General features: G+C 41.0%; 1 protein-coding gene across 5 annotated transcripts in view; it reads right to left on the reverse strand.

Moving 5' to 3' along the window:
* Nucleotides 1–27793, reverse strand: part of LOC126352666 (CLIP domain-containing serine protease B9-like) — a 153264-nt gene that overhangs the window by 37818 nt on the left and 87653 nt on the right. For 4 of the 5 annotated variants that reach the window (XM_050002703.1, XM_050002704.1, XM_050002705.1 and 1 more), the window contains 2 exons: nt 5246–5348; nt 4950–5128 (listed from right to left, as the gene is read on the reverse strand). In XM_050002703.1, coding sequence (XP_049858660.1) covers nt 4950–5128; nt 5246–5348 — 282 coding nt within the window. The remainder of the gene's footprint in view (nt 1–4949; nt 5129–5245; nt 5349–27793) is intronic. The other variant, XM_050002708.1, reaches the window with a different exon arrangement.

Consider the following 27793-nt stretch of genomic DNA (forward strand, 5'->3'; position numbering starts at 1 on the left):
GTAGCTCCTGTTTCTCCAGTAGGATTATTGTGGTAGGTTAGGTATACACAAGTCACTGAAGTGGTGTCCACTTGAAAAGCTTGATTGAGAAACTACAAATTATTAGAATAATTGAATCTTCAATTAAATTATTATTTTGTTTCTGCACATGTCTATTCAAGGACACCACAACTTTTTTTCTTTAATTCAGCATATCCTATAATATTCCTATGATAGTCTGCTTGGAGTTCTCACTTTTTCCTTAACAGCTGTCTTGTGTCTTTTGAGATTTTCTTTTCTTGTCTTAAGCTTTTGCTCACCTACAACACCTTTCACCATATCCACTAAGTAGCTTTGTAAAATAATTGCTGCTTCATGCAAGACTGTTTATATCATCACAACAGACAATAAGTCAACTGCAGAGGTGGCTTGTGGTTTCAGTATAAGGGAAGGCTGTGAATCTGTTAAAAATGGTACAATATTCTCAAGGGTGTAAGGGCCTTATCAGTTTTTTGTCCCCTTCAATTATATCTCATAGTACATGTTTTTAACAGTTCTGACTATTGCATCATTAAACAAACCAACAAAATGCACCTAAAAAAGTTGGAAACAACACAAACTGTCAAGTAAATGCCATTAGAAACAAGGAGTTCATTAGCAACTAAAACTAACAACACATAAGTGGCACCTCTGTCACAGAGTGCCCTATCTTTGACTCTGACATTTTTTGACTACCTATGTTCTATGCTCTCTTGGTGTGCAACTTTGGTACTGCCATGTTTGTTCTCGCTTGCCCCAGTGTCTAATGAATGCATTTACAGTATCTAAAGAGTGTTGTTACTGACCTGCAATATGTGATAACCACAGTGGTGACCCTGACATCGTCGTCACGTGTTCATGAGTTACTTTGTGCTTCTCTTCATCATTAACGGACATTGTGTACCTGCCCACATTGTCTTCAGTACAATGGAGCTACCAATGTCTTTTGGTGCTAGTGCTACGCATCCTATTAACTGTGATTGTGACCATGAGTGGTCAAGTGTACCTAATGTGCATTCGATTAAAAGTGAACAATTATCTATGCCCAACAATGTAGGCAGATACTTAACCTTAACCAGCACAACATGGCCACTGCCAAGTGTGACTATGCATCAATGGCCACTACATAGACAGTGCACGCTGCCTAGTGACATCATGGATGATAACACAGTTAAGGATATTGTGGTTTACCCCTCAGCTGCGTAGTCTCTTTCAGTTTGGTTTGATGTGCCAACAAAGTTCCAGAACTGTGATTCAAACATTGCAAATGCATCGGGTTGCACATTCTTATATACCTAGCGTCACAACATGCAACACCCCCCCCCCCCCCCCCTACATACATCCACCCCTACAAGCCAAATTAACGACACCGGTCACCTCAACCGTGCCAGTTTCCGCGACCGTCGCTCCACGGCCATTCCACCTGCACCCGTTACTGGGTCAGACTAGATGCCTTAATGCTTCCAAACTTCTGCACATAAAAGAAATTGTTCAGGATTTGTTGGCTTCAGGCATGCTCTGCCCCTCCGATACCAATTGGTCTCCATCTATCCACCTTGTTCCTAAAAAGGACAGCTCCTTACACATGTGAGGGGACTACAGGTCCCTTAATGCTCGCACAATTATCGATAACTATCCCATTCCTCATATCCAGGATTTCATGTAATTACTACATGGTTATAAGTTGTTCTCTGTTTTAGATTGTTCAAGGTATACCATCAAATCGCTATCCATCCACCGGATATTCCGAAGATGGCCCTTCTGCCTATTTGCAAACTGTTACATGCCTTACAGTTTGAAAAATGCTGCACAGACATGACAGCAGTTCATTGGTTCCATTTTGCTACCTCTGCCATTTTCTTATGCTTATTTAGGTGACATACTGATCGTTTCCTCCTCTCCTGAGGAGCATCAAGTGAACCTTGATGCAGTCCATTTGGCCCTCGCTGCCAATGGCCTGGTGATCAACCATGATAAATCTCAACTCTGTTACACATCAGTTACATTCCTAGGCCATACTGTCTCTGCCGACGGCCTCTAACTGACAGATTCTCATGTCAAAACCATGCTTGATCTCCCTCTTCCTGAAGATTATGCTCAACTCCACCATTTTCTGGGTATGGCAAGCTTCTATAGCCACTATATCCATCAGGCTGCCTCTGTCCAATTGGCCCTCACTGATGCCTTGTCTGGCAAAAATACCGCAGGGAAATGAAAGTTGTACTGGACAAAACACATGCTCAATGCATTATGTAATCTTAAAACTGCCCTCACCAAATCCATCACACTTGTCCACCCTGACCCTGAGGCCTGTGTTTTGATCATGACTGATGCCAGTGGCTCATCTGTGAGTGCTGTTTTACAACAATACACTGCTGTCTCCACCCAACTGCTTCACTTCTTTTCCAAGAAACTGACTATGAGCCAGTGTAAGTGGTCGGCTTTAGACCATGAGCTTCTGGCGGTGTACAACGCAATTAAACACTTCTGTACTGACCTCGAGGGGCAACCTTACATGATCTACTTGGATTACAAGCCTCTCGTGGACGCTATTCATAACCCAGCTAAGGACCTTCTGCAGAGACGTATCCGCCATGAGGATTGTATCTGTCAGCATTCTTCCGATGCCTGCTGTATCTGAAGTGCGGAGGATGTTGTGGCAGACTACCTATCATGCATCTGTGTTCTAACTGCACCGTTGAACTTGGATGAGCTCGCCCGACTTCAGACTGAAGACAACGATACGCAGAAATTAGTTTCAGACAATGAGTCATCGCTCGCTGTCCAGCTTCATGTCCTGCATGAGTCGACAACCCCAGTCCTTTGAGACATCTCTATAGGCACTCCTTGTCTCTTAGTACCCTCTGCTCTTTGGCGTGAGGTCTTTAATGCTTTGCACAACTTGAACCACCCTTGAATGAGGCTGGTTACTGAACTCTTCATCTGGCCTGGTGTGAAGCACAACTGCGGCACTTGGACCCATTCATGCATCCCATGCCAGTGTATCAAGGTCCGCAGGCATGCTCAACCTTCATTAGGCAAGTTCGACATTCCAAGAGGTCATCTTCGACAAGTGCACATCAACATGGTTGGTCTGCTCTCCCCCCTTCCGAGGGGTATAGATACATATTATCAATCATCGACCATGTAACCTGCTGAGTCGAGGTGGTCCCTCTCATCAACATCACAGCTGAGACCATCATTCGCTCTTTCGTATCCGTGTGGGTTGCTAAGTTTGGCTGCCCCCCTTCCCTCATGACTGATCAGGGATGACAGTTCAAATCCTCACACTTCAATTGACTGTGTTAACTCTGTGGTGTCACTAAATTCCGCACCATGGCCTACCACCCGCAGGCAAATGGCCCCTCCTCCTCCCAGCAGAGTTTGTGGAGAACACACTGTCAGCTGATGCTATGGATCTTCCGGCCTATGTTGAATGGGTTCATGTGCACCACGTCACTTACCTGCACCCCCACCGCCACCACGCCCTCATTCCACGCCACCAGTGTTCATCCACAAGGTCCTCGCATCATGTGAATTTATCATGCTGCACAACCACTCCATGTGAGCAGCCTTGCAACCACCTCATTCAGGCCTCCACCACATGTTACATCACAGCGTGAATATGTTCGTAATTCATCTAAATGGACGACCATAGACAGTGTCCATTAACTGCTTAAAACCTGCATTCCGGCGCTGTCCGATCTGCCTGCCATCGCTGCCGCTCTGCTTTCTGACATTGCCAACCTGACTACATGGGACTCTTACAGAGTGGTTTCCAACGTGCCTACTTCTTGCATTGGCTGCTATCTTCAACTGCCGTGCTGGCAAGACAATTACGACTACAAGTGAGGAAGCTTCCCTCTGCCATGCTCTGACTGCTGGGTGGTGGGGGCTCTGTGGTGCCTCTGGCATCTTTGGACTACCATTACTCTATGCTCTCTCAGCACGCAACCTTGGTACTGCCATGTTTGTTCTCGTCTGCTTCAATGTCTAATAAATGCATTTACAATATCTAAAGGGTGTTATTACCAACCTGCGATACATGATAACCACATACATTTTGGCCCTTTTTTCATACTATCATTTATAAAACTCTCACTAGGTGATGACTATTATGTTGCCATATTTTAATGCATTCTACTAAGACCTTTGCAAACTTAGCACGCCTTTACTACAGTGGACAGAACTGGCAATGCCAGAAATAAAAGAGCACGTCTAACAAAAGCAAACTTTAATATGAATTAATGACACATCAAATCAGAGACAGGAGTTTGACAGTGAAGATTCAGTCATTCTGTTGATTCCTCTTAGTTGCAAGCAGTGGAATGTGAAAATGGAGGTTGGTACAACTCCCTTAGGCTCTGCTCTCTAAGCCTTCTAGAAGCTCATAAACAACTTCATTTCATAGAAGTGGCATCCCAAATCTTTGTTACATGGCACTAACTGGCATTGCAAGGTACATCCTGAAGTATACTGCTTATTTGAAAAACATCACTCAATATCAACAGTTCTAAAAACATTGACTGTAACTTAAATCCAAGTGGAAAATATTCAAAATGCTTCCCAATAATTTAAATTCTCTATATGTAACTGAAAGATATATTTTATCATATTGTTTGAGGTGGCTATACCTCACAGCATTGAGTTATGAACTGCACCTGGGTAAATGTTCATAGGCCTAATCAGAACACCAGTTTAAGACCAATATCTAATTTTTGTGCTCCATACTGGCTGTTAATAGTCTTGATCCATCTGTTATCCACATTACCTTTTTTCCTAAACTAACTTTCATGCAGCATACCACAGCAGGACTTAATTGCCTTTATACATTTTTGTTTGTTACTTCAAGAATAAACTTTTTAGGAAGGGTGAGTACACCATTCATATAATACTGTAAAGTATAAAAAAATGACTTTTGTTTTATGTACCTGTATATGGGATATCTGAACTGACTCTGACCAAGGCTATATCATTTTTGCGGAATGGATTATTATACTTTGGATGGATAACAGTGCTTTCAACTTCTCTCTCAACCACAGGATCAGCACAGTACTCTTCACAGTCAGGGTTTGTAGACAAATTGAGCTCACCTAAACGAACAGTTTTCCTGTAACAGGATAATGAATATACAACAAAGCATGCCCACTGAATATTTTAGACATTTAATACAGGAACACATTTTTAAAAATGATGACAAGAATTGTAATTTCATAATAGAACTTACAATCTCTGGTTTTCAATAGAAACACAGTGAGCAGCTGTTAAGATGTATCTCTTGTTAATAACGGTTCCTCCACATGAGAATACAGTTGAACCTGGGGTTCTACCTGTTTGAAATTCATGAAACAGTAACATGTATTTTAGATAGGAAAACATTAAGTACATGTTTAATAACAAGATTAGTACAATATCATTTATTTTTAATGAAAATAGATTCTGAATTCTGTAAAGTGTTTCTTTAACTATTTCTTCCTTCACCTGACGAGGAATCCAATAATTTGTTTCATCATGAGGAAACTATTGATTTTGTTGTGTAGCTATAAATTCTTCATACATGTGAACAAAATCACAAACATATTATTTCATAGCTGAAAATACCTTCTTGTTCACAAGGATTCCATTACACAAGAAGCAAGAGAACAATTCAGTAAAACTAAATTTCTTGATAAATACAGAGGCCATACATGACACTGAGATGATTGCAAAAATGCATTGTTAAAGATACTAGTCAATCTACTATACATTTAGGAAAGGTAAGAGATTGCACTGAATTTCATTCTATTCCCTTATAATTTGTTAACACATCCAGAATGGCAAAGTTCTCCGACATTTTCATAGTGTCATCTTCCATCAACACAGGCTACATCCCTTTGACTTATTTATGCTTTCAGGCTACAGCCAGTTCTACAGTAACAGTCTATCATTGGTATGCGCAAGTCTGGACCAAGGGTGAATACAGAAACATTAGTGACAAATGTATAAGCTTGATCTGAAATTGCAAATCTGGTATTAATGACTTACAAAATCCACAATGCATAATCTACTACCACAACCACTCACTATCAAGCCCTATTCATTCTATGTTCACAAATTGATCTCAACCTTGCTTAGAACTGGACTTGTATGAAGAATTCTATTTGGACTGTTTGTATTGCTTCTTGGGTTGATATTGTAGTACAGAAATGCTCACACAACTAGCAGCTCTTTAGCCATTCTGATTGTGGACTTAGTACAGACCACAAAATTTCCACACTCACCACGGGTCTCATATGCACTCCACCTTTTACAGCATCAGGAATGGCACTAATATGCCAAGAGACACTCAATCTGTGCACAGCTGATCTAATGTTTTAGAGGTGCAGCAGCAGTACTTGATGCTGCAATAACAGCAACACTGTCATCAACAGTACCAGCTGGAGAACCTATAGAAACAGCAAATGAGCTACTGAAGTACACAAACAAGTAGCATGAAGTCCAGTTGATAACAGCACTGCATGTTGATATGTGAACATTGACAATACCTACATTTAGATCAGATGAGGAAAATGTGGAATACCTATCTGCAGTCAGATTTTGCTGTTTTGTAATATTTCCACTTGTAAAATCAGTAAGCATTTCTGTTGTCTCCTAGTAGTCAGATTTATGAGCTGGTTAGCAAATTATGGCTGCTCCTAGAGACCAGTAGTTTGTCATTCAACGACTTTTGCAAGTTGCTGTTCTCACATTTTGAGATGTATACAGTGGTAGTAGCTGCTAGTCTGAGATTTAACCAGTATCAGAAAGAAGTGAATCAATTTTACAGAGCCTGGGCCACTGACTTACAGGGTTTTGGTTGACAACATAACTTTCTGTTCTCACAGTTAAGGCTCCTACACTGAGTCTTTAATTCAAGATCTTGCTTTAATTCAAGATATTGCTCTTGACCAGCGCATTTGCCATATCACTACAAGAAAAACTAGTCCAAATCACGGTGAGGTTCTTATGATAGCTCAGTCTTTTGAAATTTCATCAGCTGCACAATGTAAATTCAAAGTTGACTTAGGCACAGCAAAAGATCAACATCAACAATGACCTTCCCAAACTTAAGATGATTAAGAATTTGGTCAGTAATTCTTCCTGAACAGTGTCTGAAAGAACAGTATAGCACTGTATCTCTTCAAGTATGCATATTAAAAACTGCACCTCCACAACACTTAATACAGATAAAAATTAAGTTAGCAGTATTGTAGTAGTTGTAAGTCACAAAGTTAGGTGAAAAATGGGAATCATATATTGAGTGGGCATGGTGATGTTGCCACTCTAACAGCCAACCAAAGACTTCACCTTGGTATGGCAAATAACTACACAGCTACAGAGGCCAATAACAGAATTTCTATTAAATTGATGATCCCACTGTTCATCAACCACATTGAGATTCAATTCAATGTGGGTACTCTCTATCCTTAATCAACGCTGAAATTGTTATAACCTTTAATCACAATAATTGCGTGGATTTTCACACTCTCTCTTAGAAACAATAGCTGATCACATGATTACAACTCAGTCTCTCGTATTCGACTGCTGTGCCGTGACATGCGGCCGGTGCCGTTCGTAGCTAGGTGGCGCTCCCGCGCTCATCTGATTTGCGGAGCGCCTCTATCGCCGTTTGTGCGTACTGTCGTGGCGGCACTGTTAAATGTCGTGGCACTATCACAACACTTTTCCCCCCTTGAAAAAAATAAACACTCACTTCCTTGGAGACATGGACAGCGCAGAGACATCCATGGCCTCTTGTGAGGCCCCGAGGAGATCCCGCGCAGAGCCACGGGAGTATGGTCGAAAATGTCCAGGACGGAAGCTCGTGCGAGGAACGTGCCTCCTGGATGAGATGATGGGTGAAAACTCCGGAGCAGCATCCATAGGTGTCATTGACCTGGGAGTGTGCTCCAGCGAGATGGGTCCCAGAGAAGGCGGCGTCGCGACTGGGGCCGGTTCCGGAGTACTGGGAAGCGGCAGCGACGGCGGCTGCATCAACACGGACGGTAGATCGGCAGCAGCGACAGGACTGGCGTCTCGAGCTGGTGGAGGCGAAGGATGGGGCGGTGGCACAGGCGTGGCCACCACTCGTGGGCGCATCTGGTCGTAATGGCGAACAACCGTGCCGTCGCCCGTACGGATTTCACAAAGCCGGCGGCCACGAAGAGCTTTGACCACCTCTGGAATCCATTTAGGGCGAGATCCATACCCTCGTGCCCACACGTCGGCGCCCACCGAGTATTTTCCCGCACTAGGGGACACAGTACAAGGCCTGACAGGGTGAAGCAGGTGCAGTAGAGTGCGCGGTTGGCGGCTATGCAAGAGTTCAGCAGGGCTGCGATCACCCAGAGGCGTGAAGCGATAAGAACTCAGAAATTGCAGCAGGGCGTCATCTGTGGAAAAATCACTAAGGAATTTTTTCATCTGGCATTTGAAAGTGCGGACAAGGTGCTCGACCTCCCCATTCGATTGCGGATGGAAGGGAGGTGCGGTAACATGATGAATCCCTTGTCCAGTACAAAAATCACGGAAGGCCTGCGAAGAGAACTGAGGGCCATTGTCCGTGACGATCGTGGATGGAAGACCTTCTAGCGCAAAGATTTTGGACAAAGCCAGCGTCGTCGCCGCAGTGGTGGGCGACGGACATCTAACAACAAATGGAAACTTCGAGAAGGCGTCAATCAACAGTAGCCAATAAGTACCGAGGAAGGGGCCAGCAAAGTCGGCGTGCACCCGTTCCCATGGCTGAGCTGGATCAGGCCACGGAGAGGGCATTGTATGAGGTGCCGCCAGTTGTTGAGCACACTGGCCACATGCAGCAACCATATGGGCGATGTCCGAATCAATGCCGGGCCAATAAACGTGCCTGCGGGCCAGGGACTTAGTCCGAGAAATACCCCAATGGCCTCCGTGCAACAGTTTGAGAACATCTTTGCGAAGAGAGGCTGGCACCACGACCCGTGGAGATGCGCCATCCGTGGCCAGAAGAACAACACCATCACGAACAGACAGACGAAGGCGCAAGGCATGGTAGTTGCGAAGGGGATCCGATGCCCGGCCCCCGGTCGTGTCTGGCCAACCTCGTTGAACAAAACCGATCACCCGACGCAGGACCGGGTCCCGCGCAGTAGCTGACGCGACCTGCGAACCTGTAAGTGGAAAGCCCTCGACTGCACGACGTTCTTCCTCATCAATGTGGAAACAGAGGAGTTCATCGCGATCGAAAACAGGGTCGGGGCCCATTGGCAATCGCGACAATGCATCCGCGTTTGCGTGCTGGGCCGTGGGGCGATAGTGAATCTCATAATGAAAACGAGACAGGTATAAGGCCCAACGTTGCAGGCGGTGAGCTGCCTTATCCGGAAGTGACGCCGAGGGGCTGAACAGAGAGACCAGCGGTTTGTGGTCGGTGATGAGGTGAAACTTAGAACCATACAAAAAACGCTGAACTTTTTTAGAGCATAAATGATAGCGAGCGCCTCCTTTTCGATTTGAGAGTAACGCCGTTGCGCCTCGTTGAGGGTCTTGGAAGCATAGGCAATGGGTCGTTCCGACCCATCCTCATACCGATGGGCGAGAACAGCCCCTAGGCCATACTGTGACGCGTCAGTCGCCAGAACCAAGTGCTGACCCGGACGGAATGTGGCAAGACAAGGCGCCGACTGCAAATGAGCCTTCAGGCGGACAAAAGCCTGCTCACACCCGTCGGACCAACAGAAGGGGACGTTTTTGCGTAACAGCTGATGCAGAGGATAAGCTACCGCTGCTGCGGATGGAATGAATTTGTGATAATAAGCAATCTTGCCTAGAAACGCCTGAAGTTCTTTGACCGTAGACGGCTGGGGTAGAGCGTTAATGGCCGCAACGTGCTCACGGAGAGGGCGTATGCCCTCACGGGACAACTGGAAACCAAGATACTCAATGGAGTGTTGGAAGAACTGTGACTTGTCCAGATTGCACCTCAACCCAGCCGAATGCAAAACTCGAAACAGTGAACGTAAATTACGAAGGTGCTCCGCAGTGGAGGCTCCCGTGACAACAATGTCATCCAGATAGTTTATGCAGCCGGGAACAGAAGCCGTGAGCTGTTCCAAAAACCGCTGAAAAATGGCCGGTGCGCTAGCGACGCCAAATGGTAATCGCTGGTACTGATACAACCCACAAGGAGTGTTGATAACGAGAAATTCCTTGGAAGGAGCGTCCAACGGCAACTGATGGTACACCTCCGATAAGTCAAGTTTGGAAAAGAACTGGCCCCCAGCGAGCTTGGTAAACAACTCCTCAGGACGAGGAAGAGGATAAGTGTCAATGACGCTCTGAGCGTTGACAGTGGCTTTAAAGTCACCACACAATCGCAGACTCCCGTTTGGTTTAGAAACCACCACGATCGGCGATGCCCATTCGCTGGAGGTAACCGGAAGGAGAATCCCTGAAGCTGTTAACCTGTCTAGCTCAGCCTTGACAGGTGCACGCAACGCCACTGGAATAGGGCGTGCCCGGAAAAACTTAGGGCGAGCCGTAGGTTTAAGAGTAATGTGGGCTGCAAAATCCTTGGCACAACCCAGACCAGCAGAGAACACGGACGAAAATTCACAACACAATCCATCAAGCTGTTGATACGGAATGTCCTCAGATATGAGGTGCACATCATCATCAATGGAGAACCCAAACAACTGGAAAGCATCATAACCGAACAGGTTTTCAGTGCCCGCATGATCCACCACATAAAACGTGAGGGGCCGAACAACAGACTTGTAGGCAGTGGAAGCATCAAACTGGCCCATGATAGGAATTTTCTGCTGATTATAAGTCCTCAGATTGCGCGTAACTGGAGACAAAGGAGGGGAGCCCAACGCCAAATACGTGCGAGAATTAATGAGAGTTACTGCAGAGCCAGTGTCCACTTGCATGCGGATGTCTTTATTCAGAACACGAACAGTAACAAACAACTTATTTGTTTGAGAAAGCACACAGTGAACATCCATGTCCGACGCCTCGTCCTCGTCGACAGGAACTTTATGGGACTGACACACAGAAGCAATGTGGCCTTTTTTCCTACATGAATTACACGTGGCCCAACGTTTTGGACACGCTGCCCTGTCGTGCTGTACGAAACAACGGGGGCAAGAAGGAAGCGCGGAACGAACCGGCTTCTGTGGTTGCTGGTTTCGCTGCAAGCGTTGCGGCCCAACGCGACGTTGTTTACGCGAGTGAACCGCCGCCACATCTTCGTTCTCCTGTGCAACAGGCAAATTGTCCTTGTCGAGAGTTGACTGTACAGCGCCTACATCACACCACGCGTCTATTTGCGCGCCAGCAGCGTGAGACACTTCAAAGGATTGAGCGATGCTTAGAACTTCCGACAACGACGGGTTTGGCAGTTGTAGGGCACGTTGCCGAACTTCTTTATCAGGAGCAAGCCGTAGAATAGCATCCCTAACCATTGAATCCGCATAAGATTCGTGATGAGTGTCCGTGACAAACTGACATTTCCTACTCAGGCCATGTAGTTCCGCCGCCCAAGCCCGGTAAGATTGATGGGGCTGTTTACGACACCGGTAGAACGCCACGCGGGCGGCAACGACGTGGGTGTTTGTTCGATAATAGGCAGACAATAAGTCACACATTTCTTGGAAGGACAGGGAGGCTGGTTCCCGCAGAGGGGCTAACTGAGATAGCAGCTGATAGACCCGAGGGGAAATCCAAGATAGAAATAATGACTTACACATAGGAGCGTCGACAACGCCGAAAGCCAAGAAGTGTTGCCGCAAACGCTTCTCATAATTCTCCCAGTCTTCAGCGGCCTCGTCGTAAGGAGGGAATGGAGGCGGAGAAGAGGAAGACAGACGATGAGTAAGCGACGTCGACAACGCCTGAATCGCTGCCGTCAGCTGTGTTTGTTGTTCAATGAGCGCTTGCATAAGCTGTTCCATGTTTGCCCCGTCACGAACACGCAAATCCACAACGCGGTGAAAATATCCCATCCTCGTCGCCAAAAAGTGTTATAACCTTTAATCACAATAATTGCGTGGATTTTCACACTCTCTCTTAGAAACAATAGCTGATCACATGATTACAACTCAGTCTCTCGTATTCGACTGCTGTGCCGTGACATGCGGCCGGTGCCGTTCGTAGCTAGGTGGCGCTCCCGCGCTCATCTGATTTGCGGAGCGCCTCTATCGCCGTTTGTGCGTACTGTCGTGGCGGCACTGTTAAATGTCGTGGCACTATCACAACAGAAATATATTGGTGTATCACCTCTCTGCTTTTGGTGGCAGGAAGACAAAGTGTGTTAACACCCAGTCACCAGTGTAATGCTTTAAATGACTATATAACGTTTAAGCCAACTGTACATTAAGTGTGTAAGTGCGAGCCAATCAATCTTTCAAGCAGGGCTACTTTCCAGACTATTTAAAATATGCTAAATTACTACATCTCTTCAAAAAAGGTGATGCAGGAAAAATTGAAAATTATAGGCCAATTTCTCTACTCTCATGCTTTGCAAAAATATTAGAAACTATTATGAAAGATAGGCTAATGAATTATTTAAATAAATACAACTTACTGTCTGTTGACCAGTTTGGATTTCGATCAGGGAAAAGCACAGAATCAGCAACAGCACACCTCACAAAACACATTCTAGAAGCGTTAGATAGAGGGAACTACACAACAGGTATATTTCTTGATCTAACTAAAGCGTTTGATACAGTAGACCACAACAAGTTAGATGAACTGGGAATAAGGGGACTTGTGAAAAAGTGGTTTCAGTCATATCTAAAAAATAGAAGACAGATAACTGAAATCTCACATATTTCAAGTCGCTCAAACTATGTTGTAAAGTATACTTCAGACCCAAATTATGTAAATATAGGTATCCCACAGGGTAGTGTCCTTGGCCCAATACTGTTCCTCATTTATATAAATGACTTCCCACAGAGCATCAAGCATGGACAAACAATATTGTTTGCAGATGACTCAAATGTACTAATCAATGACAAATCACCAGATGCACTGAAAGAAAAAGCCGAACAAACACTAAACAGTGCACGTGAGTGGGCATCCAATAATAAACTTAACACTAAATTTTAAAAAAACAAATGCTGTAAACTTCTACGTCTGCAAAAAACCACACTATAACAACTTTAAGTTAAACGATGAAACTACAGAATGTGTAGACTACACAAAATTTCTTGGTATGCATGTTGATAATCAGTTAAAGTGGGAGGAACATATTAAAATACTTAGTAACAGAATCGCTACAGCATGCTATGCTCTTAGAATTCTGACTGCAGTGTGTGATACTACATGTGTCAGATCTGTATATTTTTCTTATATCCACTCTGTTATTACCTATGGAATAATATTTTGGGGAGTCAACAGTAAAAATATTCAAATAGTTTTCAAATTACAGAAAAGAGCAATTCGTATAATAACCAAGAATGGCAGTAGGGCTCACTGCCTTGAACATTTCCAAAAGCCGGAAATCCTAACTGTCCCCTGTGAATACATCTTTCAAAGTATTATGTATGTAAAGAAAAATATTGACTGCTATGTTAAAAATTCTTTAGTACACAGCTATTGAACCAGAAACCAATACAATCTGCATCTAGAGAGAAAAAATAAAGTTAAAACGCAGCAGAGCTTGTTGTACAATGCTGTTAAATTGTATAATAAATTACCCCAAAATATAAAAGATATTGACACAATTGGACAGTTCAAAACAGAACTAAAAAATTTTTTATTAAATAAAAGTTATTATGCAGTAACGGACTATCTGAATTAAAACATGTAGTGAAATTAAAGTAGCCTGCATTGTAATACATGAGGAAATAATTAAAATATGAAATCCAAAATTTTACAGTACTATAAGAAAATTACATAAGGATATAAAACTAATGTAACATACTTTAATATTTACACAAATTTTGAATTTTATGTGCATAATTTGTAGGTATATTGTATTGTATATGATTTTGCTGACGAAATCCACACAATGTAAATTGTTACATGGATTAATAAAGAAATCAAATCAATCAATCAATCAAATCAAATCAAATCAAATCAAATCAACCAGTAGCAGCTGACATTAGATGTCTACACAGTATTTTTGGTTTTCAGATACAAAATTCTATAAATTTTATTTCTAACACTATTCTGTTTAGTAGCTTGGAATCCTTGTTTAAGGAATACTCTGATTTATTTAAAAATGATGTGGGAGTGCCACAAAACTTTCAGGTTCACATTTCTTCAACATCTAATGCTATTCCTCATTTTTTCCATACCAGGCACAAGGCATTTTCAATGCAGAAAGCAGTTAGAGCTGAACACAGTCATGAACAGGATTCAACTGTGCCAACACCAGTTACATTACACCAGCAGATCTCACCCATTGCAGTGATTAAAAAGTCTAATGTCACAATATGAAATTGTGTTAGTTGCCTGAAGTGAAGCTTATGAGGAGGGGGGGGGGGGGGTGAACTATATATTAATAGAGCTAGCTGTTGAGTATCTGCGCTTACCTGTAAGTGTAGAATCACAGTGTATCATTACATTAAATATGCCATTCAGTGAATACAAAAGTTTTCATTGCATCAGCAATATTCTAAAAGTATTTGGAGCTGTTGATGCAAGGGGTCTCACAACCTGCTAATTGTCTTGATATAACAATTACCACAGGGACTACCTGGAATGGAACCTGACAAATTTACACAAATATTTGAAAAATTGCAAAAAGTAGGCTCAAAATCTGAAAGAGCTCCACTCATTCTTGTACAAAATCAACTATTACAACAAGTTCACACTGAACTTCAAACAAAAGTATGCTTCCTGCCTGACCACATTTATACCAGAGAGATATTTATTTCTTGAGACAAGTATCTTACTACTTGACATAGACACCAACACTTAAGACCCTTGATGGTTTTGAGCAACCCATCGCATACACTTCAAACATATTATCAATGACATAGGTGAACTATGGGTACATTGGAAAGAGGCACTGGCATAACACAGTTTTGTATTTTTCTTTTTACATGGGACCAAACTTCACCTTATTACATACCCAAGCCATTAATGTCACATGTTGGCCCCAGGGGACCTATCCAATAAAATGGCACAGTGACTGGGTGGTAGGTCACGTTCTTAAGCAGTCATCATTAGGGGATTCACTACTGACCTACTGCTCAATCACCACAGAATTCTGAAATGACACTTTGTTGTCAATCAGCTGGAAACTTTCATGACCCATTGTGCAAATTTCCATTAACAGCACAGGAACTGGCAAAATTAATGTATCAGCGTTGATATCTAAACAAAATAATATGTCACAGTTGTTTTATCACAATGATAAAACCACAGTTTTGGCCCTATAGGTTTACCATTAATCATAACAAAATCATGGATTTGGCACCATTGCTCCACAAACTACAATTTAGCCAGGGAGTGCTTCCACTGGTCTCAGAACAATTTAAGTGTTGATCCTAACCCAAACTCTGATCTTACATTCCCCAATTATTATATGTGTCACACTCAGGGATGACTGAAATGGAGGCATTGATGAGGCAACCTGTATAGTTGCCAAGCACTGATCCTGATATTATCATGTAGTCTGGGTCTAAAGATCAAGTGCAGAAAACCAATAAGCTCCAATACAGCCATTTTCCACTGATCAATTCTGTTATCCACACACATCACTTTCACAGGCCCGCTCATTGTGATTCTCTTTGGAATCTTCCATAAATTGTCTACGGCTGTCATGATAGTTATGATTATGATATGAACACTACCAACTATATTTTCTACAGAGGGATCACACATCATAGTGTCAGGTATAGGATCACAATTCATATATAACAAATTCTGTTCAATTACCAAAAGGTAAACATATCTAGCCACAGCTCCTTTTTACCAGCATTCAACACTTAGGCAGATTGGCTGCCCCAAATGTTAAACACCCAGATGAATAAGATAATGGTGACAATAACCTCTCAGAAAGCTGTGACATTCTTCTGAACTACCTACAGTTCCAAAGCAGTACAGAGGCAGCAGGATGGCTACGATATTACATTGGCAAGACTCAATATCAGCAGCTTGCATAAAATCATAATTGGACCCCTCTATCAAGCACCAGATTCACTTCCTGATGTAACTTAAGAGTAAATCTCAGTTCACTATTATGTAAGTTCCACAATCATACTGTAATCACTGGAGGAGACTTTAATCATCCAACAAGCAATTAAGATAGTTACAGTTCTGTCAGTGGACAGTGTGACAAGACATCCTATGAACACATTAGTAAAAGCCTTCTCTGAAAAAGTCTAGAGCTGATGGTTCACAACTTCACTCATGATGGAAATAAATTAGATCTAATGGCAACAAGTAGACCTGACCTCTTTGAGGCTGTTCACATCGTAACAGGTACCACTGACGATGAGGTGATTGTGGCAGTAATGATTACTAAGGTACAAAGGGCAACTAAAACATGTAGTAAGATTTGTATTTTCAGTAAAGAAGCTGTTGTGCCACATCTTGGTGAAGAACTCGAAACTTTTAGCTTAGGACAGGAGCATCCAGATGAACTACGGCTCCACTTAAAAAAAAAATAATTAACCATACACTGGACAATATGTACAAACTACAACAGTTCATCATGGGAGGGACCCTCCATAGCATACAGTCACAGTAAAAAAAACTCCTAAAAAAAGAGAGAGCACTCATAATTGTGTAAAACAAATCATAGGACTCTAGACAGATGTCGCATGAAACATGTTTGGCTGCTGAAAGGGCAATGCATGAAGCACTTGATGACTAGTGTGGCAGAATATTATCAAAAGATTCCTCACAAAACCCAAGGAAATTCTGGACTTACATAATAGTGCTATTAAAGGTAGTGTCCAGTCACTTACAGATGAGACAGAAAGTGAAATCGAGGGCATCAAAGACAAAAATAGAAGTGATTTACTCCATTTTCAAATGTTCCTTTATGAAGGAAAACCCAGGAGAATTGCCTCAGTTTCATTCTGATATCACTGAAAAAATGAGTGAAACAAATATAGCATCTATGATGTTGAGAAATACATGAAATTATTAAAACTAAACTAAGTTCCAGGGTCTGATGCAATCCCTATCATACTATATATATAATTAGAAGTTGACTTACCTCTTCTTTTAATGGTAATCTACTGTGGACCCCTGATACAAAAACCATGCTCAGTAGTTATAAGAAAGCACCGGTCACTTCCATCTACAAGAAGCATAGCAAAAACCGAGCCACAAAACTGTCATCTAATATCTCTGACTCCTATTTGCTGTAAGATCTTAGAACATATTCTATGCTCAAACATAATGACACAATTCAAACAGAATGAGCTCCTTAACCAATCAACTGGCGCTGCTGAGTATGATACTATCATCATACATTCCTCTGTTGTCAAATTAATTGTATTTTTATACAATGGCAACTGCTCCTTTCTTGGTGTCACAGACAGAACGGATCAGGTTATTGTTTAAATGTTATATAATTGTATATTTTGTAATCTATCATTATGTTAGTTATTATTGGCTTTTTTTGTTCCACGTTTGGAATATTGTTGACATCATAACAGAGGAGAGATACACTACTGGCCATTAAAATTGCTACACCACAAAGATGACGTGCTACAGACATGAAATTTAACCGACAGGAAGAAGATGCTGTGATATGCAAATGATTAGCTTTTCAGAGCATTCACACAAGGTTAGCGCCGGTGGCGACACCTACAATGTGCTGACATGAGGAAAGTTTCCAACCAATTTTGCATACACAAACAGCAGTTAACCAGCGTTGCCTGGTGAAATGTTGTTGTGATGCCTCGTATAAGGAGGAGAAATGTGTACCGTCACGTTTCCGACTTTGATAAAGTTCGGATTGCAGCCTATCACAATTGTGGTTTATCGTATAGCGACATTGCTGCTTGCGTTGGTCGAGATCCAATTACTGTTAGCAGAATATGGAATCAGTGGGTTCAGGAGGGTAATATGGAACACCGTGCTAGATCCCAATGGCCTCGTATCACTAGCAGTGGAGATGACAGGTATCTTATCCACATGGCTGTAACGGATCTTGTAGCCATGTATCGATCCCTGAGTCAACAGATGGGGACGTTTGCAAGACAACAACAATCTGCACGAACAGTTCAAAGACGTTTGCAGCAGCATGGACTATCAGCTTGGAGACCATGGCTGCGGTTACCCTTGACGCTGTATCACAGACAGGAGTGCCTGTGATGGGGTACTCAACAACAAACCTGGCTGCACGAATGCAAAACATCATTTTTTCGAATGAATCCAGGTTCTGTTTACAGCATCATGATGGTCACATCTGTGTTTGGTGATATTGTGGTGAACGCACATTGGAAGCGTGTATTTGTCATCGCCATACTGGCATATCACCCAGAGTGATGGTATGGGGTGCCATTGGTTAGACGGGATCGGTCACCTCTTGTTCGCATTGACGGCACTTTGAACAGTGGACGTTACATTAAAGATGTCTTATGACCCGTGGCTCTACCCTTCATTCAATCCCTGTGAAACCCTACATATAGGCCTTTCTGGATACAGAAAATGTTCGACTGCTGCCGTGGCCAGCTCATTCTCCAAATCTCTCGCGAACTGAAAACGTCTGGTAAATGGTGGCCGAGCAACTGCCTCGTCACAATACACCAGTCACTACTCTTAATGAACTGTGGTATCATGTTGAAGCTGCAAGGGCAGCTGTACCTGTACACGCCATCCAAGCTCTGTTTGACTCAATGCCCAGGCATATCAAGGTCGTTACTACGGCCAGAGGTGGTTGTTCTGTGTAGCGATTTCTCAAGATCTATGTGCCCAAATTGCATGAAAATGTAATCACATGTCAGTTCTAGTATAATATATTTGTCCAATGAATACCCCTTTATCATCTGCATTTCTTCTTGGTGTAGCAATTTTAATGGCCAGTGGTGTAGATAAATGGTATGAATAAACCAGAGAGGATTAACTGAAGAATTAATCCCAAAAAGACCAAAAAGAGCAATGTGAAGGTAATAAAATGTATGACATATTGCTTCTGTGACTGCGCTTAGTAGCGCCTCTTCCAAGAGTAGTCATAGCACCTTTTCCAACTTAATCCCAGTTTGATGCAGTCTTTTCAAGAAGGTAGTTATTTATGTTAACACATTATTTTGATGTTAAGGAGTGTGTGCATGCTAATAATGAGTTGTAGTATATGCCAGTGATGCAATACAGATCAGGCTGTGAAGTAGTATCATCATAATTATGAAAAAGATGTTTTATTCCATAATTTTCAGTTGTTTGTTTATTTTATTGAAAGTAGCAAAAATGAGTGCATCAGATATGTCCTTTGTTGGTATTCCATTAGCAAATATAAAGTGACAAGATGTCACTGACATGGACATAACAACAAATGACAGGGAAGTTGAAAATGGTCGCTGTGACCATCAACTATACCCTTTAAATGCTATGGAGACAGAAGACAGTAATGTTGTAATCTGTGCTGCCACCATGATTATGATAGATGCAACGACTTTCCAGTTTTCATGGGAAGCATTTTCTCCCATGCTGGGAATGAAAGGTGCAATAGTATGGATTCATTAAATTATACTTTCCCTGTGACACAGACACCTAATGGGAATATAACTGAATGAAACATGGTGGGCACACAAGGTACCCCAAACTATGATGCAATTAATGCAAGAGATACTTTGATGTGAAGTTCAGTACTTGAGATCAACAAATCAATGATTTAAAAAATGATTTTACAAGGAAACAAAAGCAAACATGTAGCAAACTTGCTGAAAAACATACGTAACATTTTAACACACTTAAAAATTTTTATAAAATGGGTGTTTTATGGTCTTAAAGTTAATTTAACACAGTGGTTCAACGACTTCAGTCAGAATTTATGTACTGACCTGCCCAATGAATTAACGAGTAAACTTGTAAACAGCAGAAAGGAATTAAAAGCAATGTTGTTTACTGACTTATCTCACAATATAAATAACTTGAATCAAAGAATGTCGTCTGTAGATGAGTCACAAAGACAGTTGGCAGGCAAGTTAAAAGGTGTAAGTCATTTACAAACAAAAATGCAACACGCACAATCACAAATATGTAAGAATTTGGACATCCAACAGGCGCTGTAAACAAGTTGCAATCAGTGCGTAACGGTTTGCCAGAAGAGGTACATGAATTATCATTGAAACTAGATAATTTAAATTTAAACAGTCAGTTTGTGCAAAAAGATGAAAAACTGACATTAATGTAACAGAATTAAAGGATAGGGCTGGAGCATGTATGTTAGACAAAGTTACTACCCTGGTGCAAAAGCAGTTCAGGAACATAGGACTTATGTGGAAGTAGTTGAGGAAGTGATGAAAGCAAAAGAGAATGAACTATTAGCTAGGACAGATTTGGGCATTAAAGCAGCAGAGGAAAAGTTGTGGAGTAGACTAATCAATGCTGCAAAAGTAATATAAAAAAATCCGATGCCAAGCAGGCAAGTGCCATTAGACTGAATAAATAATCATAGTACCTATCTGTAATTTGTTCCAAGCCCATCATGTGAAGTAGACAGAAGTTACAAGGTGCAGCAGGTACTGCTGACTACCGTACCTGTTGCACATCCATGCTCAGAATATAATCCCATGTACCACAACAAAGCCACATCAGCAACAGACATTCCTGCATGTCTTTCCACCTGATTAGCAGATGAAGGTTTATTAAAGTATAGACAGTTCCCTATTTTTGCATCAGAAGGTAAAAGAATGAATCTGATGGTACTCATAAGAGCCTTTCATAATGTGTTGCCTAGAAACTGGTAGGACACATAAAAGATCCATTTTGTTATAGGATACATGGAAGGCAATGTCTTGCTATGAGCCATGGGCATGGCAGAAAGATGTTACACTTATGAATAGTTCGAGAGAACAGTTTTGGACAAATTTTGGTCTGCCATAGTACAGGAGACATTGTGCCATGGAGTTTTTAATCCAACACCATTCAGTAGCAAAATCAGGGGCTAAGAAAATATTTTGAGAAGTATTTGAATAAAATTCAGTACCGGATGAATCTAGCCTCCCATATTGAAGTGTTAAGGATTTTGAAAAGTCAACTGCCTTCACACATCTGTGAAAAATTAATTTCCGTTCCGGAATATGAAAGAGTATTTTTTATCACTACTCAATTCTATTGATCTTATTTATGAGGAAGCGCCAGTGCAAACAAAATGTCAGCACACAGATTGAGCCCCCAGGATTCAGCAAACAGCAAGGTCGTAATGGTAACTATAAACAACACAGTTGCAACAATACACATCTCAAAGCAATGGTAGTGGGAACCATTTTGGCAATGGGAATGGCCAAAAATATAAACATGGGCACAAGACTAATCAAGCAGAAAATTTTAACTGGTCAGGCTGTACTGATCAGAGAGGGTACAGCTAACAGGTGGACAATGCAGTGCTGACTGGTGGCAATAACCAGTGCAGCAGTTGGCAAGGACAAAATGCAATCAGCCAATTAAACAATCCACCAAAAACTGGTTATAGCCAACATAACCACAATTACATTTTAGTAGTGGGCTAGGCCATCAATATTTCAGATCAGGAGCTGTACAAGACACCAACTGAAGGAGCCAAGCCCACAATGTACACTTAGTTGACATCACCTCAAATAAGGAGGTCAATACTCCAGTTAGGCAGGAAAACTTAAACAGGTATCGATGGACCTCCATTCGTTGACCAGTGGAGAGGATGGAGGCATGAAGCTAATTAAAAACTGTTTCATTATATGTGTTCAGAGCAGATATATCAGAGATGAATTGCACCAGAAAATACCATTTACCATGAAGGAGATGGTGAGTGCAAGCAATTGTTAATGCCCAAATATTTGACTTAACTGTACCTATGGTAGAAGATACTAGCACCACGACTAACATGATATCTCAGGGATCATTTGATGAATTGTAAAAGTGAGGCTGCATCCCAACACTTCCAGTTCAGAACTGCAAAATACAGACAACATTAGGAAGCAAGTCTAAGGGGGACAAACTGCAAGCATTAATCCCTGTTAAAATTGATAATTTTTCTTTACAGTGCATTTTTCTGGTGGATGAGAAATTGATAGTAAATTGCCTTACTGGTATGGACACTTTTAGAAAACATCAGGCACAAATTGATACAGGAAAAGAGAAATGCCATTTTACAATAAACGACCAACAATTCTCAGGAGATTTGTTTAAAACAGACACAAATGAAAATAACCAAGAGCACACCTCAAACATCAACATACAATTATTTTATCCAGCTGTCATGTTTTTACGTATACAGGGGGTTGAAGAGCTACCAGAAGAGGACATAGATCCTAATGTCATACAAAATGAGGTAAGTGAATCTGTGTGTTTAACTGGAGACCAAAAAGAGGAGCTTCAGGAACTGATAGTCAGATAAGCATTCCATGGGTGAAGAAGGGGGCAATGAGAAAGGAAATTAATAGAATAGTAGATTACGAAATTGTACAGCCTTCTTTCTTCCCATACTGTAGACCTATCCTGGCTGTTTCTAAGCCAGATGGTAGTGTCTGCCTCGTGTTTGACACCTGAGGGATAAATAAAGTTGTCATACCAGTTAGGATGCACCCTGACAAACTACAGGAACAATTATTAAAAATCCGTAATGTCAAATACCTCACAATAACAAATTTGAGAGCCTCATACTGGCAGAACACATTACATGAGGATATCCAAAAATACACAGCCTCTATGTGTGGGGGCAGAAGTTATGAATTCTGCATCTTACCATTCAGCCTCAACGTAAGGGTGGTCATATTTATTTCTACCCTGGATCGAGTCTTGGAACCTGAATTACTTAGCAGGGTCACTGTTTATGTTGACAATCTACTAATAGCCACCCCCAACTGGGCAAAACGTTTACACAGGTTTCCAGAGTTAAGAGACACAGCCAATCTAATGAAATACATTTTTGGCAAAAGAGAAGGTTAAATTCCTTGGCCATATAATATTTCCAAATGCTATACACCCAGACCCACAGAAACTTGATGCAATCAGACATTTTCTGCACCTCAGAATAAGCAGCAGCTAAAGGCATATTTAGGCCTAATATAATTTCTTAGAAAATTCGTACTCGAACAACTTCTGAATAGTGATGCCTTGTTAAATCTTCTAAGAATGAACCACCCACGAACACAGACTAACCAGTGTCAGGCTGATTTTGACAGCATAAAGGATGCCCTACTGAATGCTAATATTTTACACCACCCTGATATGGGTCAAGATTTTTATTTACGTACCAATACGTCATTGTAAGGGCTAAGTGCTTGTGTGTTCCAGATCACTCATGAGGCTGGGGAACTAACCCCCTCCTCCCCCCCCCCTCCCCCCAGGAGATTAGTTTTGCTAGTCAAACATTATCTGAGTCCGAACGGTGATATTCTGTAACAGAACTTCAGGCCCTCATATGGGGGTTTAAAAAGTTTGAATACTACCTTTAGGGTAGAGACACTAAATTTTTTGTGGTCATCCTTGTCCTTTCTTTTAACTTGCAAACTTTACATTGAGAAGAGCCAGATAGTGCTTGTATTTGTCTGACTTTGAGATCATATACAGGGTGAGCACAAAGTCTTGCCCTGATTATAACAATTTATTACAGAATAACTGTTTGACATAATAATTTACATTTGATGCCATTACATAGGCTAGTGTTACTTGTTTTCTTTAAGACCACTTATGTTAGTAAATCATAACGTGTGCTCTCTTGGTAGGTTGGAGAATGTTGAGGCAGTATTCCAGTTCCCGCCAGGTGTTTCATAACATGTGTTCTGTCACAGTACCCACAGCAGCTTGTATCCTAGCCTTCAGTTCTTCGATGTCAGCAACTGGTTGACGAAGACTCTATCCTTGATATAGCCCCAGAAAAAAGGTCAAGGGGCATAATGTCTGGAGAGGGGAGTAATGTTCAGATTGGTGGATTGGAAGGAACGGTCCAACACCCTGGCCACCCAACTCTCCAGACATTATGCCCCCTTGACTTATTTTTCTGGGGCTATATCAAGGACAGAGTCTTCATCACACCAGTTGCTGATGTCAATGAACTGAAGGCTAGGATACAAGCTGCTGTGGGTACTGTGACAGAACACATGTTACGAAACACCTGGTGGGAACTGGAATACCGCCTGAACACTCTCCGAGCTACCAAGGGAGCACACGTTGAGGTTTACTAACGTAAGTGGTCTTAAAAAAACGTAGTAAGAGCATCAAATGTAACTGATTATGTCAAACAATTCTTCTGTTATAAATTTTTATACTCAGTGCAAGACTTAGTGCTCGCTCTGTATGTTAAAGGCAACCAAAATGTAATTGCAGATGCCTTGTCAAGGCTACCTATGGGTCTTGACTAATTTCTTGAATTTATGGAACATAATTCAGAAATCAGGATTTTGTTAATGCGAGATAAGACATAACAGCCATATTACATTAAGACGTGCAACAAGCAGAACTGAGATAGTGAAAGGTTAAGATCGAAACTATTACAAAATGGCGATGATAATTTCATGATTGTTTTATGATTTACAAAGGGGTCTTGGTTCACCACAACCACCCAGATCAAAGCCAGTGGTGCATTTGTTTGCCAGAAGACTATGTGGACAATCTTATGGTGTGTACTCACAATGTTTGGGGTCATTATGGCATTTCAAAGTGCACTTGCAAAAAAAAAAAGAAAAAAATACCTACTGTAACTATACTAATTTGAGATGGAAGGTCCTTCATGCAATACAAAAGTATATTACATGCCAAAAGACAAAACATTCAAACAAGTCCTAACTAACTGAGCTGCACCCGATACTGCAAACAAGACCTTTACAAATAGCATCTTTGGATGCTGATGGGCCCTATCCACAAGGAAAAGGAGGTGTAAAATACATTGTTGCTCTGTACAATGTTTCTTTTAAAATATGTCAAACTGGGGTCACTGACTGCAAGTAACATCATTAGAAGAGTCACAGAAGACTGTCTCTCAAGGGTAGGAATGCTAGAAATATTATTAACTGGTAATGCATACTGTTTTTTAGGTAACCAATGGAAAATTTTCATTAACACTAACAGAATTAAACACATACTATTATCCCAATTCCATCCAGATGCAAGCCTGATAGAATATTTTAGGAATTCAATAGATTTATTTGCACCTATACCTCCTAAAAAAAATGCAACATGTATTGAGTAAGTTATGCCATTCTAACAGATCATCAACAACTTTCCACATATCTCTAGTGGCTTTAGACCAGCTAAATTACTGATTGGAAGAAGACACATAGATGACTGGGAAAATTCACTGCCTAAAATTCCTATAAAAGAAATGCCACTTGAGGATAAAATATACCAGACGTTGGCCAATCTTGAGGAAAATGCAGAACAAAGAAAGAAATTGTATGATAAGAGATTAGGATGCACTGTTCAGTTCCATGTAGAACATGTTACTCATAAGAACACACCCAAAATATACAAAATATGAGAAGTTAAACCACAAACGGCAACTTCTGTATACAGGGTCATTTGTTATATGGAAAAAGGTACACATCACAACCATCTACAAGAAGGATAGTAGAAGTGATCCACAAAATTACCGTCCAATATCCTTGATATCAATTTGTTGTAGAGTCTAAGAACATATTCTGAGCTCAAACGTAATGAGGTATCTTGAACAGAATGATCCCCTCAAAGCCAAGAAGCACAGATTTCAATAACGTTGACCATGTGAAACCCAATTCACACTTTTCTCACATAACATATTGAAAGCTTTGGATCAAACCAACCAGGTAGATGCAATGTTTCTTGTTTTCCAAAAATCACTAATTTTTCTCTGTTTTTCTTGTCAGTGCTGAGTGAAGACCAAGGAATTACAGAAAAATGAACTTTATTGTCATTGGTGCCTTTTATAATTTACTTTTAATGACTTTTTTGTGAAAATTATATAACATGTTAAAGAATTTTCACAAAAAAGTCATTAAAAGTGACTGTTATGTATATTTGCTATATATGTCAGTCAGATTATAAATGCAATAACACATTAATTGATATATATCAGTATTTTCAATGTGTATATTTAAGCTTTATGTAAACATGACGTGTCCAATATCATTGTAAGAAATGATCCATAGACAAATAAAGAACAAGAACAAGAATATTGCTCAAGTGTGTGAGACCCATACCATATAGGACTAACAGGGGATATTGAACATATACAGAGAAGGGCAGCATGAATGATCACAGGTTTATTTAATCTGTGGGAGAGTATAACAGAGATACTGAAGGAACTAAACTGGCAGATTCTTGAAGGCAGTTGTAAACTATCCTAAGAAAGTCTATTAACAAAGTTCCAAGAACAGGCTTTAAATGATTAGGAATACAGTACAACACCGTACATATCGCTTACATAGGGATCATGAGGATAAGATTAGAATAATGGACAGAGGCATTCAAACAATCATTCTTCCTGCACTCCATACGTGAATGGATACCCCAATAACTAGAAATGGGATGTATCCTCTGCCATGCACCTCACAATGGTTTGCAGAGTACAGATGTAGATGTAGATGTAGATCTAAAATCCCACATCAAGGAGCTTGTAGGTTAGCCCACATAAACAGTGGAAAGGACAAAATACTCTAACCCCAAATAAGGATTTGTAGGAATTTATGCACTAGGCAAAGTTAGCATATGTTAAAAACCCAAGTAGTAGCGTATATATACACGCAAGATGACACAGTTTATTTGAACCTGTATATTACAATTTTATGCTTAGTATTAAGGAAAATTTTTCATGTACTTATTTCATGTTTTTTAACCCTCGAGCGGGTGCGCCTCAATATAAAGTGAACCAACCACAAATAAAATGATTTTGTGCAGCTCCATTTTTGTTTCACAACTTCAAACCTATAACTATTCGTTCAGTATTGCTTCATGTAACATAGTGACAAATTGCGTTGTCATACGTCCAAGTGAGCAGCGGTAATATAAAATACAAAGTGAGCTAGACAAGCAAAAATTTATGATAAGTTCAAAAAATGATCCCAGTTACAAACTAGCAACATAATCCCACATTGAGGCAGTTGTCTATGAGATAATTAGTGATCGAATAAGCAGATGACCAAGATCTGATGCAACTGCATTGCTTAATGGTTCGAATGCGTCACTGCTGTCTCTTTAACACCTGTCCCTGACAAAAGAGAGTTATAGTGAAAATTTATTTCATTATTGTTTAATAAAACAGTAGTTTAGCTCATATTATGTCAGTTTATTTTTTCCTTGTTTAAATAAACTATGATTAAACTATGATTTTGACCATACTTGACTTACCTTGGTAACATAAGCAAACCTATTCTTTTCATGTGTACAAAGTGCGCTGTACACCCGCTCGTGTTATGAAAAATGGTGCGCCCACTAGGGTTAATTGAACAGAAGATAAGTTTTAGTTATTTAACATTTGGATTAAATGTCCAAGAGCCATATAAAGCTCTGAAAATACTTCCATCGCCAAGTATGAGATTTATTTTAATAATCTGTGCACTCTCTAAACACACTGTAGTAATATGCCTGAGAGACAAAACAAGTGATGATGTGAAGAGAGGGAGATGCTACACATAGGCAGTGGGGCTAGTTTACAGGTCAACAGCTGCTGCGCATGCACACAGCACAGTGTAGTCCA

The sequence above is a fragment of the Schistocerca gregaria genome, chromosome 1 (assembly GCF_023897955.1).
Source record: "Schistocerca gregaria isolate iqSchGreg1 chromosome 1, iqSchGreg1.2, whole genome shotgun sequence".
Lineage (NCBI taxonomy): Eukaryota > Metazoa > Arthropoda > Insecta > Orthoptera > Acrididae > Schistocerca > Schistocerca gregaria.